Here is a 17,384-nt window from a genome sequence, read left to right as displayed (position 1 = left end):
GGCACAGTAGCCCATGCATGATAAGAATCCCTATCATTTCCTGAAGGATCCCAGGATCTCCTGTTCCCAAAACATAGGGACTGAGCCCGTGAGAGACTGTGTTGTGGGGGTCTTCCCATCCTTCTTCAATTGTATCACCAAAACGTCCCCTCAGGAGGATTCTAGGACTACTTGCTGCAGTTATGTTGAAAGAAGGGCCAGGGGACTAATCTTGAACCAGCAGTTTTTCAGTGTTCTATATACCTTGGAAGCTATCACTTGTTTAAATTAAAGTGGATATGCCAGGACCAGGCCTGAGGGAGATATTGAGGGCCTTGACCTAAACCTGTCAGCTCCTTATCTCCATCACTGACCATGGCAGCCTCAGCATCTCTCTACCTACTGTTGGAGAATACCCAGTATCTTCTAAAAGAAACATATCTGCCACCTACACCTCTACAGACAGCATCTGAAATGCTTGTGTGGTGGGTAGGTCCCTCTATCATAAGCAGACATTTGTAATGGAAGCTGCAAATAACCTCCAATGGGGGGCAGCATAGCAGGTCTCTTGGGAACTCTTGCTTTTGGTGGGAAGATATCAGAGCGCTAACTACCATCATTAAGCAAGACTGACCAGGGCTTGGTGAATTGACAGATTGAAAAAGGGTCTTGTTGTGCTGCAGGGCAATGTACCCCAAGCTTTCCCCCCCTCCCCAACTGATCCCAAGCAGGTCACTCACTTCAGCCTCAGTTAACCGATCAGTAAAGGACAGACTGTAACTATGGAGCCGGCTTTCCTGGCTCAGGGAGTGTCATACATGATGATAATGTATGGGAAAGCTTATTGTGAGCTGTAAAGTGTTTTACAAATGTGAACTCTTAGCTTTATTCTCTTGAGGCCTTTAAAATGATGGATGAGGACAGTATTTTCGGATGGAACATGGTTTATTAGGTTACAAATAAGTGACTAGGGCTCACATGGGGGAGGATTGTGAAAATAGATACTGTTCCTGATTCTCAATCATATGTGGTTATTCAGATTATTTTTAATTTTATGGCCCAAGAACCCCTTTTTCTATAAAATTTAATTAACTCGGGGTTCTATTTAAACAGCAAATCCAATGAAACGAAATAACAGCCTATGTTTTATGCCTCCCCATGTTTTTCTCGTTTAATCCTTGAGTGAAAATCATTTGGCAAGAGGAAGGGCTATATCTCAAGAAAGAAGGTTATTTTAAAAGTTGTGCTTAAGGAGAAAATTAGCCAATAAATTATCTTTACGGTGTTAGTAAAAGTATGCCATGAGTTCAACACATTTGAGATGTAAATTGTGTGACTTAATTATTAACTTCATTTTAATATTTTCCCAATGCTGAAAATAGTCCTGAGCCATTTTATAAGCATGGAAATCCAAACTCCAGGAATTCATTAAGTAGTTAGTCTTTTATGCAGAAGGAGAAGGGACCAAAGGCTAGCCCTCACCATATCAGGTGAGATGTTGTGGGCATGCCAAAGAAGGCTTGCAGAAGTAAATAAGAGAGTCCATATTTGGGGCACACCCTACATGCCAGCTGCTGTGTGCACATCAGCTGATGGATTGTCACAGTGTAAGAAGAAAGCTATTAGGAGAGAGCCAGTGGGGAAGACTGAGAAGTGGACATAAGTGCCTCTATAGCCTTGACCAGTCCCCTTGTCTGTCTCTTCTCCCAGGAGAGGTTCATGCTGGTAACACCAAACAGCTCTCCCTCCCCTAGTGTTCTTCCTGGCTCATGGAGTTAGATGTGCCCTCTGGGTCCTTTGTCACCAGGTTAACTGTACCTCTCCTGCAGGATTTGGAGACAGGCTGTTTCCCTTCAAAAACTCTGACTAAATTCCCTGCCCCTAGTAGACATGGTTTCAGTTGTCCCTCACCCCTGATACTTTGGTCATCCTTTCTGTCCTTGAAGGAATCTGCATCTGTAGACTGCCATCCCCAACATACCCTCGCTACCTGCAGTTGGGACTTGGCAGTTCTTTTTTTACCCCTAACACCTAGTGCAGAGCCCAGCACCATATTGCTTCTTCAAGGTTTGTGGGAAGAATGGTGTGTACTTGGATAGAAACAAAACACTGTGTGTGCCAGGCGCCGTTGTTCAATCTGAGAGCCCAAGGGGAAGGAACAGAAGTGGAACTCACACAATGGAGCCTCATTCTTGTGAAGGAAAAGGGTCTTTTGTGCCATTCAGCCAGCCTTAGCCAAGTATGAGAACAATCCCTGCTATTATGAGCATCCCTTGTTGGAAATACTTAGGACCAAATGTGTTTTAGATTTTGAAGTTGGGACATATTCAGAATGACATACCTTGGGGATTGAACCAAAACCTAAACACACAATTCCTTTCTGCCTCATATATACCTCTGCCCATGCCTTGCATATAACTTCATACAGTGTATTTAGTGTCCCAGCATTTTTACCATGACCCTTACTGGGAGTCAAGTGTAGAGTTTTCCACTTATGGCCTCCTATGAACACTCAGAATGCTTAAGATTTAGAATATTTGAGGTTTTGCATTTTCAAATTAGGGATGATAACTCTATTACATATAAGGAGATATTATCAATTCCATCATCCTTCTGAGGAAGTGAAGCTTGGAAGGTGCTTGGAATGGTTAGAATCAACATACACACCCCTCTGTGGGGCCTTCTCCTGAACTCAAAGCTGCCTCACTCATCAGAATGAACAATCATTTCTTTTTTGATATGAATCCTATCGATCCAAGCTAGAGCTAAATGTCTGTGTAGGACTAGAGGAGCATGGCAGTCAACCTCTTCCTGTACCTTCTGTTAACTGGGTTTTATGGTTACCTACATCACGAGCCCTCAGTTAAGATCTGAAGATGAGTGGGAAATAGTTTTTGTTCAGTGGACAGATTCACACAAAGCATGTGATTATATGCTTTGCATAATTAAGTCAGGACATTCGGTTCCTGGCCAAAGAATCCCTATGGTCCCTGAAGCTAAAGTATATACAGATTAATTCCTAAGTGTAGCTTAAAAGGGTTCTTCTGATCTCTGGCCAGGCTTTCTCACACACACCATATGATGGACAGGAAGATGGATGGTCCAGTGTCTGTAGGGATGGAGTTCCTAGAAGTGATTGATAGTGTGTATACTAGACTGGGTTTGATGCCTTTCCTAGTGTTAAATGAAATGTTTTCTTCTCATCCAACCATATTTTTTATCCCAAAGACAGAGTTGGGGAAGAATACATGTTTGGCTGCATGCTCTCTATCTAGAAAATACAAATCCTGACATCCTGACTTAGATGACCTTGGTGTAACCTCTATGTGAATCAGTTTCTTTACAGGATTCCTACCTCTCAGGACGAGGGATGTGGGGAGTATTAATTGAGAAAGGACCTTGTAGTCATCCCTTGTCATTCCTATAGGAGGTAGCTTTTGGATGGGTGGTTTCTGCACTTGAGGATTCCATTTCTGTCCATGACTGCATTTGATAGTGCATTAGGATAAAGTGCTGTTAACACTGTTTATAGCATTTGGGTGCTACTCAACAACCTAGAGAGACAACTAGACACGGAGAAGTAAATTGATTGTGGTTCTATCAAAGAGTATTGCCGTGGAACCATGACGTGTAGCAGTGAATGACTGACCTCACTGTTCACATGGTGGTAATGGAGGAAAGGGTGGCTGCTCTCACAGAAGGTTTTAAAATACCTGCCAGTATTCACTCTCCTGCTTACATGATTATCTCTCTGTCTTTTCAGGCTGTGACCCAATTAGAACTTTTTGGAGACATGTCCACCCCTCCTGATATAACCTCTCCCCCTGTAAGTATGCAGTGCCCTCTGAACCCTGCTGCCTGACCCCTTTCCCCCAGCCACACAGTGACACAGTCTGGGCTTTGGTGAGAGAGCCTGGCTGGTAGATTTCAACTAATATTCCTGAGCCTCGGCCTCCATTACTATGAAGGAGAAAGGATTTGGATGACTATCTCTGGTTTGAGGAATAAACGACACCATGAACTCAATGCATTTGACAACCACGGGCACTGTTTGGGGTTTGCTCTTCGGGCTCTATGAAGGGAGATGGGAAAGATACGTAGTTTGTACCCACCAAGAGCGAGTAGCTGAGTTGTGAATATGGACAAGAAACTCAACAGGGTAGGAAGCCCGAGAGGGCATGTGTCATCATCTACTGACCCCCACAGCACAGTGGTCAGCCTCTTCTGCCTCATCCTTGCCTTGCCTTTCCCTTCTCCCCACTCACTTCACTCTGTGGTCACTGGCCACTGGCTGCCTTTGATCCTTGCAAACCATGATCTGTGCCTCCCAGATCCACTTGTGAAACTCCAGCTTCACAGCCACAGCTCAGTAACAGCATCTGGAGCACTGCTTGCAAGAGGATGGACACTGCATGGAGCCTCCCTTTGAAAGTACAGAAGGAAAGGGCAAGAGAAGGAAAAGTGAGTTAAAAAAACAAAGCAAAATAGCACCTCAGTGCTGGACACTGTCATCCCCAATCCTGCCCCTGCAGTAGCCAGCCTGCCCTCTTCAGCCACAGCCAACCCCAACGCCCACTGCTCCCCAGAGGTGTGTAGAGAGCAGTCAGCCACAGCTGCACCAACTGAAGCTGCTGGGAATGGACTGCTCCACTGGGCACCACACAATTGGACAAACACAGGCACAGTGCTATGGTTGGTTGGTGAGATGCGCCTCACAGAGAAAGGGCTGTGATCTCACCACCAAGGACAGATGGCCTGAGACTCTGCAGCCCACAGTTGCCGCTGGGGAATCCAGGCACAGCTGCCCTGCACCCAACACCTGAATTCCACTGCAACGTTGTCTTCTTCCCAGGGAAGCCAGGTCACCCTCATGAGGCTTTCCCTCCTACAGCACCCTCGGATAACGGCTGGGGTGGAGAACTTTCAAGAACAGACCCAAAGGGCTCTCCCTTCTTCCCCCTGCATTGTACTGATGAGCAAACTAAGACCCAGGAACAGCTCTGACTATGTGCAAAAATGCTTAACACAGCAGCTCAGGGCTGCATTTCTGGCCCTGAACCCAGGCGCCTTCCAAATGGATGTTTAGTAATCCCCAGAACAATGCCACTTGTCCCGGAAGCTGACAGTCTAAAAATGGTCCTGTCTAATTGCCATGGTTTCAGGATTAATTGCTTGCCCCAGTCTGTTCCAGTGGAGGGGGCAGGGACCAACAAGGATATTATGGCATTGAACAGTTTACATTCTGTAGGCAAAAGCCTCTAGTCAACAGGTGTGGATGTTCTTACTGATAAATCTCTCCTTACCCAGCATGCATCTGACCTTTCCTGGAACTGCAGCTTGTGCCCCTTTGGTGCTATAAGCTCCCAGACACCCTGCTGTTGTTAAGATGTTGTCATGAAAATATTTCCTTCTCTTTTGCATATGGGAGGTTCAAGCAAGAGTCTGCAAGGTTCCAGGACACACAGGCTTGCACTCCATCCAATTCGCCAAGCTCTCTTTGTTTATTTGGCCAACTGTTTACTGACCATGTAATCAATGATAAGCTCTAAACTGAGAATACAGTAGGGTTCAGATTGAATTGACTGCTTGCAAGTGGTGAAAGCCGTATATGATGGAATAAGTTGGTGGCCTGAAAACCCCCAGAGGTAGGGACTCAAATGAATTATCATACTGGCCATCATGTAATGAACATCAACTCTATGCCTGTGTGTGGTACTTAAGAAAACTTAATAAAAAATAATTATTTAGGTGCATGGTTTCGTTTAGTCCTCACTGCAGCTATGGAGGGAGGGTTAGGGTGAGCTAACGTTTCTGTCACCAACCCACAGACTGTGAAGCACACCTGTGACTTGGACTGTGTCTCCTTGTAACAGTGCCCACTTCACCCCCACTTCCTTTATCTGTGTGGACTGCTGAGCAGTTCTCATGCTTCTGTTCCCTTGGCCCTCTCTGTCTGGCAGACTCCAGCAACCCCAGGTGATGCCTTTCTCCCGCCGTCATCCCAGACGCTTCCGGGGAGTGCAGATGTGTTTGGCTCTGTGTCTTTTGGCACTGCTGCTGTACCCTCAGGTAAGGCCACCCCCCTCCCTCCTACTTCCCATAGATCTCATTCAGACAACTAACAGATCCAGCATCAAATACTGTTAGAACACCTAAGGAGCGCTGTTCTCACCTGTGACTCATCAAGAGACATGAGACAGCCATGTCCCCGTGGGCAAGTGGTCAAACACAAAGCTGTGGATGTTGATGCCACCTGGGAAATTCCAGACTCAGGGTTGTTGGGAAAACATGGCATTGTATACACAGACATGCAAATCATTACAAGGCTGTTACCTCTCCATCACTTCAGCCAGAGGCAGGGAAGATGGTTTGAAGGAGAGAGGAGACATACCTCTTAAATCCTTGCTGGGATCAAGGAAAGAGAGGTCCCCCACCCACATGGAGAGCGGTGTAGGACAATGGTGAACTTCTAGTGGTTGAGAATCTCTTTTAGAGATTTAGAAAGTATCTTTTTATTTTCCAAGTATTCTTTAAAATATGTAGACTATATTTACAACCGGCTAAAAATACCTGTGATCACAGTACTGCAGGTAAGTTAGAAATGAGTAGTATGCCAGGGGTTATACTTTGTGTTCATGATAATCTGCCACCCAGGTATCCAGGTCGTTCCACTTGGAAAGGGCCACTCATGGGAGAGTTTAGTTCTTTTAACTATCTGGGAGCCTAAATGAGTATTGCATTTTCCTCTACCTATGTTCTCTGAGTTGAAGACTCACTATTTCTGTCTTTGTTTTATTCTTATAAACAGCAAATGAGAGCTTCAATATTTTAGAATACAAATCTGCTTGTGTATTTTTATGTAAATAATTAATTTTAATTATATAGTATTAGAAGCAAATTCTTGATACTAAATATAAACCTTGCTGTTATTGTATGTAAATTAAAAATTCATAGCCTGTTCTGGAATACAGCTCCTCTTCTTGAGTCTAAGGATCATCACAAACTTTTAGAAGCAATAAAGTTGATAGCGACTGCCATTGACTTATAGCTTAGTATCTGTAGGCAACCTAGAAATGTATTCATTTCCAAGCCCCTCCCCCTTCCCAGCTAAACGTTTTGGTCTAGAGAATGGTAAAAGAGAATGTGTCATTTAAAATATGAATAAAAATGTCTTGTCAGGAACGTGCCTGCACCCGAGCCTTATCATCACAGACCCATGCTTTGTCCCCATTGCTTTGTCTACAAAGATCAGTGATAGCAGTGCTAGACCCAACACTTACTAATCTTCAGGTGTGCTTACTCTACAAGTATTCACTGAGTGCCCACTATATGCCAGTTCCTGTTCCAGGTGCTTGGGGTACAGCAGTGAGCATATAGGGCTTCCCTGTAGCTGGGGTCATAAACCATAGTATAGATCAGTTGTTCAATACATTAGAATATGAGAGTTAAGGGGATAAAAAGATGCATAGAGCAGAGGCTGGACACCAGAGTCCTGGCCAAAGACGGTGTGGTCCAGAGGCTCTCTTAGGTCAGTCAACACCAAGAGGGTGAAGGGCCAAGGAAGGAAGCAGACAGGTTTTCTGGTTCAGGGTGTTCCAGGCAGGGGGAGGAAGTTTGACCATTCCTGCTTCCATAGTCTTCTCTTTAAAGCACAAGCTGGCCCTAGGTGTGGTTTCATGCCTCCCCCTGCACTCGTATTTGACTGCAAATGCCCTGGAGACCTTGGTAAGACACAGTACTACTCTGCTTTTTCCCAGGCCAGCTTCAAGAGTATAGTCTCCTACTACTTAACCAGCTTTGCAATGCTATCTCCATGGGGTCTTGAAAAATCTAATCAGCTTTCAGAGCATAAGTCTAAAATTAATTTGTGTTAGTGTATTTTTTATATTTCACATAAAATATACTTGAGGTAGTCCTCAGATGGTGATAATCTGCCTTCCCCTCTGCAACTGGTATTTAAATGCCACCAGCTGGCCTACCTCCATCTACCTTGCACAAATTATCTGTCTAGCCAGCAGTAGGAAACAAGGTCAAGAAGTGGACAGTCCCACAAAGTCTAGCTGACTGCTGAGGACTTGCAAAGTTCCTAGCGAGTCTTGGATTCTGGCTTTAGGTGTTGGGGCAGATAATCTGTCAGAGGCAAATTTTCATCTTCATACATGGATTGAAAAACAGTACCTTATGTCAGTATCATGAGAACAAAATGAAATAATTAAGCACCTTGGAAAATGCTTGTGCATTGTAGGCTCTCAATGTAGAAAGGACTGTTAGTATTTTATTATTACAGCTCTGATTATGAAAATCAAAGGATATATGCCCTGTCTTTCCCTATCTTTTTTTCATTTATCTTCCTGGAATTTTTAATGCACATAATAAAATTTAGGTCTTTAGTCTTTTGACTACTCCTAACAGAGGTGGCTTGGGTGGACTGCAGAACATAGGCTCTGCCACCAAGCAACTGCAGATGACCCAGCTTGATCTCTGCTTAGCCTAGGGCCTTACCTGTAAAATGGAGGGTGATGATTTGACCTCCCAGAGCTGAGAACCTTGTGAGTGGTATCTTATAGAAGACCTTTGTAATTTTGCCCAGAAATGTATTTTTAGGATGCTCTGTGGAAGATACGTGAGTCTTATCAGGGGTCCATGCTTTGCTGCTCATATAACTGGCTGTTGCAAACCATGCCTTCATGGAAGAAGAATTTCATGCATACAGATTAAACAGATAGTGGTAATAGCTACCCAAGAGGCTTCCTATAAGGATTTACTCCCCCACCAAAAAGGGGAGGCTGATGTTTTGTTCTTCTCTACATCTCTAGAGACTGAATTAGAACCAGGCATCCAACATGGATATTTTTGGATGAATGAATGAGTCACATAAGGTAATGTAGCTAGGAGGTACATTACAAGTTTTATACAAATACAGAGACCCTTTGTTTTCCATGTGTTTCTTATAATTTAGTCTCGTTTTGTTTTCCTTTCCTCAGTCATAGGTAGGGGTGTCTCCAGAGCTGAGATCTCATTATAAATTACAATTTTTTAACACTTAAAAAAATAAATCCCTAACTGCAAAGTGGGAATGCAGTTAGATAGCAGCAAAGAGGTTTGTATTACCCAACACAAACAGATGTTCCTTGGTACCTCATCCTTCCATGGCTGCACATACTAAGAGGTGTGCAGCAAACGAGTTGTTAGGCAGCTGCAGTGGATGCCATGAAGCTGCTCCCTAAGACCAATGCCGCCTTAGTCCTGGTGCTGAGGTGCCCCTTCAGGGGTGCATAAGGCCTCTGGCTAGAAGGCAGTGGCTCCCAGGCTTTGGTAGAGCTCAGGCTGCACAACCCCCTCTCCCCCAACCAGGAAAATTGGATAAGATCTGTAAGCTCCCCAACATGGTACCAATTACCCAAAGCTGCCTTTTTCTCTTCTGAATATTATACTTTGGTCTGGAGCAGATGGCTTGGAGCCAGAGAGACATGCTAATAGCTCTCTCCCAAAAATTGTGCATAGCCCATCTGTTAGCTCCCTGTGGGGGGAAAAAAAGAAAGAAAATATGGGGTGGGGGGCTGCTACCAGCAGTGGAATCATCAGAGATCACAGTGTTTGTGGATCTTACATTGCACTCTTAGGAAAAAATGGTGAAGATGTCCATCCCCCTGATCCATGCACCAGTCAGTGCTCGTGAGCCAAGCCTTATCTGAACCTTATGCTCAAGACAGCAAAGTGCCACACAGACCCCTAAGTTGTGGCTCAAAATGCTCCTCCTTAGGATTCCTTTCTTTGTGTTTATGTGTTGGCAATATGCATTCAGTAGAACTACCCTGTGAATGTTGATCTTTCCCCAGGGTAACAATATCTGATTCAGTGCTCTCTGTAGATGCTGGGCAGCCAAGGGAGCTGTGACTCCCAGTCAGCCGTGCAATCAGAAGTTTAAAGGTCACTTCCCAATGTACTTGGCAGCTAAGCCACACAGTCGGTTAGACCCTGCAGTATCTTGAGTTCACTGTTGGTTTTCTTAGGTTATAACCCATCATCAAAGAACAGATACATTTGCAATTAGAAGGAAGATGGTGGTGTGGCTGGGTAGAAACCCTCTCACTAAAATTGGCAATGGAGTCACTGGGGTCATTGAAAGGTCCCTGGATAAGTCACCACTTGTGAAGCCTAGATCATTCTTTTTAGAACAAATGTATGCAGTGTTGAAACTCATAGATAATATAATATTCTGACACAATTTTTTAATCAGTATAATGTCGTACTGATAGTGTGGAATCGAAATGAGAAGTGCTTTATAATAAAAGCATGTATTTCAATTTAGAAATACTTAGGCATGACCATGCTACAGGACATGATGAGTAATGAGATGGTCTTATTTGATAAGAGTCACCAGTAAAAGCTAGAGCTGAAAATACAGGCTGAGACCAGCCTCCATGAGAAGTGTTTCTATCTGTTGCCACTATTTTCCAAAAACACTCCTGAATTTTCCACATTAAATGAAGTATAGTTTTCCTTGAGTGTGCACATTTGTTTCATTCATGGAAAATCATAGGTGTTGACTGTGCAAAGAAACTGAATTTCTGAGCCATTCAGTCTACCTAGGCTTACCCATTCATAGGCAGGAGGTGAAATCGTCCATTGTCCTGTTCACTGGTCTCACAAATTGTAAGGCATCTGCTATAAATGCTGATGGCTCCTTAAATACCATGAGACCCCAGGCTTCCCTGTAGTTACCATAACAACTAAAACATCCCACCAGTTTCTCTCTAGCCCCAGAATGGCCCCCTCTATCAAGATATATCTTTCATTGTTCTCCCTCTCCAGGGTTAGGGAGAAACCCGATAACAGGGAAACTCCTGAAATCCACAAGAATGATCCCAGCTAAGATTCCTATCAGTAGTGGAGAGGGTACCTGAAATGGTCTTCTCCTGTAATAAGATTGGTGAATACCCTAATTTGTCATTATAGACCTTCACCTAATAACTGATGGAAGCAGATACAGAGATCTACAGCCAAACTCTGGGCTGAGCTTTGAGAGTCCAGTTGAGGATAGGGAGGAGAGATTATATGAGCAAGGGGCATCAAGATCATGATGAGGAAACCCACAGAGACAGCTCATGGGAGCTCATGGACTCTAAACCAACAACATGAGATTGACCTAGGCCCTCTGCATGTGGGTGACAGTTATATAGCTTGGTCTGTTTGTGGGGCCCCTAGCAGTAGGACCAGTGTCTGTCCCTGGTGCATGAGCTGGTTTTTCAGAACCTATTCGCTATGGGGGGATGCCTCACTCAGCCTTGATGCGGTGGGGGAGGAGGAGGAAGAAGTTTGGTCCTGCTTCAACTTGATATACTATGGGAACAACAGACCTTGGCCAGAGGCCCACTTCCCCATCAGCCTGGGAGCAGGCAGCTGTAAGACAATGTTTACTAAAAACAATATGGTGCCTGGAGCAATAAGTTCCTGATAAGGGCTCACCCATGGGAACACCCTGACCTTGACCTTTTCCAAAGACTAACCACCTCTTCCTGACCCACCCACCACCACCTATGGTGTCAGGGCATATAATAACCAGCCAGGGTAAGAATAAAGTAGAACCTTCTTGAGGAGCCTTCTGGAAGCCTTCTTGAAGCTTTCTTTGCATCACCTACTGGTCTCTGTGTCATCAATCCCGACACCCTTCGAACATTCTCGGACACAGGCTGCGCAGTGGGCACAGCAATATACCATGCTTTGTTGACTCCCATGGGAGGCCTTACCCTTCCTGAAGAGTAGATGCTGGCATAGGAAAGAGGTGAGAGGAGGGAACAGGAGGAGAAGAAGGAGGGGAAACTGTGGTTGGTATGCAAAGTAAACAAAAAATTAATTTAAAAACATTTCACAAATTTCCTCTTTATTCCTGGGAGCAATCCCTCTGAGAATAATTTAGTTATGTTAAAGGACATCAGAAACAAGTGGCCCACTTGTCACTTAGTGTGTTGGTCAAGCCGCTGAATTAGTAGGTAACAGATGAAGCAGTGTGAACAACTGTGAACTTAGAACAATATCACTCATGCCCAGTACAATTGGACTTGTCTGTTGAGATGTATGTTTCATTTTTTAAAAGCCTTTAACGCTGGTTAGATTCACCAGCAAAGAAGTCCTTGTGTCCTCTCTAAAGTTTCTTCCTGGGGCAGCATGGCAAGGAAGTATAGAAATGACCAGACTTTGATTGTTGACTTGGCCCTGAATCAACCTGTTAAGGGACAGTTGAATCTGGGACTAGGACAAGGTACTGGGTGCACAATCACTGTGGGCTCCTCGGAGTTACCATGATGTTATCATTACCACACCACCTGTCCACTATCCCTTTAGATGTTGCTAGGATACCCTATGTTCTCTCCCTTTTTTGTTGTGATATTATTGTACTATACCTGCAACTTCATTCTGGCAGCCATTAAAGTGCTTCTCTGAACAAGGGTAGCTTCTCTACCCTCTGCCATGACTGAATGGCCACTTGTCTCTTGGGCTAAGGTGTCCATTTAAGTGGCCACTATGTGGACCACTGAAAGCATGTAAGAATTTCCAGTAGATCCAAAGTGTGCTGACACATCCCATGGTAGCCTAGGCCCAGTGACTGTGACAGACCTTAAATAGGTCTTGGCCATCTGGATGTAAGCATATAACACAAGGAAGAGAATACTGACTAGAGAAGGACTTACCTCAGTTTGGATCCTGATCCTACCTTCTGCAAGCTGTGTGACCTTAAGCAAATTACCTTTCCTCTCTGAGCATCAGTTTCCCTCATGCCTAAATGGACATAATAGTATCTAACATGCAGGGATTTTGTGAGGATGTGGAACAATGGACCATGCATCATCCTATAGGGATTTAACATCCACAGTGCTCCAGGTCTCTATCTATAAGATGGACATACATATTTCAATGGGATGATCTGAAGGCTAATGTAATTCTATATACAAGGTGTGGATGACTGCACCTGACACACAGTGAACATTTACAGAGGCCAGACTATGCTAGGACTTAGGATAACCACATGAGAAAGACATAAGCCTCCTGACCTTAGGACATCTACCTTCTGCAGGGGGCACCAGGAGTACCTCTCCTGGGAAAGGTCACAAATAGGGAGTGAAACACAGCTTGAGTTGGGGAATAATAATAGTATTCTTACCATTGCTCCACTTTCCCAAATTTCATAGTTCAGGAGCTGGAATGTCTCAGTGGAAGGCGGCCTTGCCTATGTTTTCACTTTGCCTCTACTTGGTCACCTGAGAGCAGTCTCAATTGCTGAAGCTACCTGAGACCTAACTTTAAAGTTTCTCAGTCACAGGGCAGCATGCAGCGTGAAGCTCTGAATGTTAGCGCTTCAGAGGCTGAGGTGAAAAGCGAGACCTCTGCTTCCTCGCTGTCAATGGGCGGCACGTATCTGTCAATCACTCAGATCCATACACTTTTCTGCTCCAGGATGCCTGAACCTCCTCTCTCCCCTTCCAGGTTATGTCGCCATGGGCGCCGTCCTCCCGTCCTTCTGGGGCCAGCAGCCCCTCGTTCAACAGCAGATCGCCATGGGTGCTCAGCCACCCGTTGCTCAGGTGATGCCAGGAGCTCAACCCATCGCATGGGGCCAGCCAGGTCTCTTTCCTACCACCCAGCAACCCTGGCCAGCTGTGGCCGGGCAGTTCCCGCCAGCCGCCTTCATGCCCGCACAAACTGTTATGCCTTTACCAGCTGCCATGTTCCAAGGTCCCCTCACCCCCCTTGCAACCGTCCCAGGCACGAATGACTCTGCCAGGTCAAGTCCACAGAGTGACAAGCCCAGGCAGAAAATGGGGAAGGAAATGTTTAAGGATTTCCAGATGGTCCAGCCTCCACCCGTGCCCTCCCGTAAGCCTGACCAGCCCTCCCTGACCTGTACCTCAGAGGCCTTCTCCAGTTACTTCAACAAAGTCGGGGTGGCACAAGATACAGACGACTGTGATGACTTTGACATCTCCCAATTGAATTTGACACCTGTGACTTCCACCACACCGTCCACCAACTCACGTGAGTGTCCTTTCAGGGGGCTCTAAAACCTGATGAGTAGAACGCCTTTTTTTCTGGTAACTAAGCTACTGGGTTCAGAGTCTATCTCATTTGTATCTCAAGCTTGTTGACACTACTGATAACAGTCCCCATAGCGACCAACTCGGCTACCAGTTATAGCACACACCCCCACCTCATTCTCTAGCTCTCTTTTTATGTAACATTGATACCAAGTTGCCCTAGATCTGTGTGACAGACAGATAGTGGCAGTAAGGTTCACAGACAGTAGTACACAATGAGATACAGATGAATGTGTGCCTGGCATCTGCCCACAACATTACTGTGCTTCTTATGGCTTTGTTAATATGCTCAGTTGTGATTCATGTATGTGTCAGCCCATGGCACACACATTTTAGCATGACTTACTAAAATGAAAATAAATGTCATTTTTTAAAAGCAGAAGCATGGGGCCAGAAAGGTCTCAGAAGGTGAGGGTGCTTGCCATTGAATCTGAAGACCTGAGTTCAATCTCCAGAACTCATGGTAGAAGGAGAGAACTGAGTCCCAAAGTTATTTTCTGACTTCCATACACACACACACACACACACACACACACACACACACACACACACACTCAAACTCACACATACAATAAATAATGAAATTAAATTTAGAAACAAGGCTTAATAATTAGAAAAGAAATGAAGATCAGGGGAAATGTAAGGCAGAATTTATAGCCATGAGGTCATATCGGAGCCTGATATTTGACACCGAGTAGAATGAGATGAGAGTGGACAGACAGACACATGGACTTCTCTTTATTCCCGTTGACTGTGTGCTTTTGAGTAACAGTTTTGCCTCTGTGGACTTTGTGGTTCTTAACTCTGTAGAGCCAGTTATTTAAAGGCATTACAACATGGGAGAATCTTCATCATTGGGATCTTAGTCAGGAGATTTTACAGGTTCCTACTTTCTAATGCTGGCTCTGTCATGGCAAGCTGTGTCTTAAGACAAATCAAGCCATTGTTCTGAGTCTCTGGACCCCTTGTAGGAGCAGCAGCTTCCTTCTGGCCTTAGCATTTTTGGATGCTGCTTCCACTTACTTTTCCCACTGCAAACACCAAAAATAGAAAGCTTGTTGACGAGTCGGGATCCAGACACACTTGAGCACGCTTGTGCTTGTCAGACACAATCGGAAAAAAGTGTTCCAGTGACTCAGCCTGTGCCTTGACAATTGATAAGGGGAAGAAAAGGCTCATGGTACAATGAGTTTGGCGTTTTCATTACTGTCACCGGTGATACGGATCACTGGATGGCCAATACCATGAATTGTCAAAAAAAAATCTAATGCGAATACAATTAGATTGTGTCATTCAGCCAGGTTCAGAATGCTGTTCTGAAAATGAAGGCCTTGCACTCAAGCCATGGGTGCTACATAGCCAAGGCATTTCTATTAATTCTAATCCATGGGGTTTCAATGAAGAATAATGAATAAAAAATGAAATGCTAAAGAAATAACAGTCATGCATAAATGAACAAGGGTTTTTTAAAAGCACATGTTTCATTTTTCAATGAGCCATGGGCTGCCTACAAACAAGGAAGTTCTTTGAGGGCAGGGGCTGTCCTACCATCATCCCCACATTTCTCAGAACGCTAGCAGGGTGCCTCACACATGCAGATGTTAGGAAAGGTTGTAGAGAATAAAATAGGCTGCCCAAAAGGCCATTTCACCATCACTGTGCTTGGGAGGAAGGTTGTGCCAATGTATCACTGCTGACATTTGGGGACAGATGATTGTGTTGCAGGACGCTGTCACGTGTAGTGTGCAGTACTTATCAGCACTCCAGCTTCTACCCAACCAGATGTAAACAACATCTTCATCCTTTCCTTCTTCTCATAACAACCAGGGGACATTGCCAATGTCACCTGGAAGGCAAAATGACCACCCACCTTGAGAAAACATGGCCATCAAACACTGAAGTGCTCTGGAAAGTCTTGTGACTACTGAGAAGCTTGTGAAAATAAACTCTAGCCGTGCTCCCTTTGGTTTCACTCGGGAACTGTGAGGAGTATACTGTTAGGACTGATGGCTCAACCTGATTTCTCTGTCTTTTGTAGGCAATAAGCCACTTCAAGCACAATTCAGAACGCAATTAAGCTAATATTACCCACTCAGCAATGTATCCTTCTACAGCATTAAACCTAGTGCAGCTGGTTTGCTATGAAGCCAACTCACAAAACAAGATACACGTAATGTTTTATCTTACTGAAAATAAAGTCAGTTTTTGTATCCTCTTCTCTGTCAGCATTCCTTCAAGATGCGAGCAAAAGACTAATTATTCAAAAATAAAACATAAAAACAAAAACACCTCCAATAGAAAAGACTGAATAGTGTTAGATACATCTGTGTCATCCCGTAGGTCCAAACTCTAGCCAGGCCTCAGATCCGAGTCCTAAACTCAAAGTCAGTCTCAGGAGCTTACACTGGGCCCAACAATACTCCCACCTGTGTAAATGTGAGTGTTCACCCATGCTCCTCTGGGCTCTGGCTCCAAACACCTTAAGGAAATGTGTAATACTGCACATAGTTGTTTATATCAGGAGCATAATGAAGGAAAAGAGCTTGGTCAGTGTTAGCCTCATTGGCATTTTGTGAATGATAAAAGAGCTGGAAATTATGCTTGTGAAGCAAAAGGGCAACACTAACTTTTGCAATCATTCACTCACTTATAAAATACCAGATATTTGCTAAGGTCTGGAATAGTGTGACAGGGAGCACTTATCAGTGGCATTGCTATTCACCTATTAAGTCACTCCATACCTGGGAACAAAGTCAGTGACCAGAGTTCCCTATGGTAAGTTAAAAGAACAATTTCCAATGGCATCTGTGGTAGGAACCTGTGGAACAAGTAAGAGGAGGAAGACATAGGAGGTCATGGTAGCAGGTGCATATTCTTCACAACAAGCTTGCCGTTGCCTATTAGTGCTCTCCCGCCCCAGCCTGTACTTATTAAGCACTGAGTGTATGCAAGAATGCAAAGCCTGGTTTAGCAGTTGCCATGAAAGTATTAGCAATCTCCAGTTTTCGGGAAAGCATAGGTAGCTTCTATCTCAACGAAGTTTTACAAGTTTGGGGGCTACTGCCCTTAAATTTTCTAGCAGTGGCTGATCTACAAAAGTCATTCAAAAAAATGTGTCTTCTGCTAAAAGAGAGAGAAAGTCAACCTTGCCCAGCAGCTTGCAACTTGCTCATGTGTCAGAAGTGCTATAGGAGTTGTTCAAAGTTCCTGATTCAGTCACTGTCCTGTAGGGTTCAATGACTGGTGTTCCTGAATAACCGTGGGATGAATTCAGTTACATAGACTTGACCTGAGATGGGGAGAAGAGAGACG

At 44.5% G+C, this 17,384-nt stretch overlaps 1 protein-coding gene across 19 annotated transcripts in view; it reads left to right on the top strand.

Annotated features, from left to right (window-relative positions):
- Positions 1–17,384, top strand: part of Dab1 (DAB adaptor protein 1) — a 1,089,646-nt gene that overhangs the window by 1,059,282 nt on the left and 12,980 nt on the right. For all 19 annotated transcript variants that reach the window (XM_013114992.3, XM_021228422.2, XM_021228419.2 and 16 more), the window contains 3 exons: positions 3,743–3,805; positions 5,940–6,048; positions 13,465–14,013. In XM_013114992.3, coding sequence (XP_012970446.1) covers positions 3,743–3,805; positions 5,940–6,048; positions 13,465–14,013 — 721 coding nt within the window. The remainder of the gene's footprint in view (positions 1–3,742; positions 3,806–5,939; positions 6,049–13,464; positions 14,014–17,384) is intronic.

This window comes from Mesocricetus auratus, unplaced genomic scaffold, assembly GCF_017639785.1.
Source record: "Mesocricetus auratus isolate SY011 unplaced genomic scaffold, BCM_Maur_2.0 Super-Scaffold_100014, whole genome shotgun sequence".
NCBI lineage: Eukaryota > Metazoa > Chordata > Mammalia > Rodentia > Cricetidae > Mesocricetus > Mesocricetus auratus.
The sequence above is the reverse complement of the archived record's forward strand: the minus strand, read 5'-3'. Positions and strand labels throughout refer to the sequence as shown.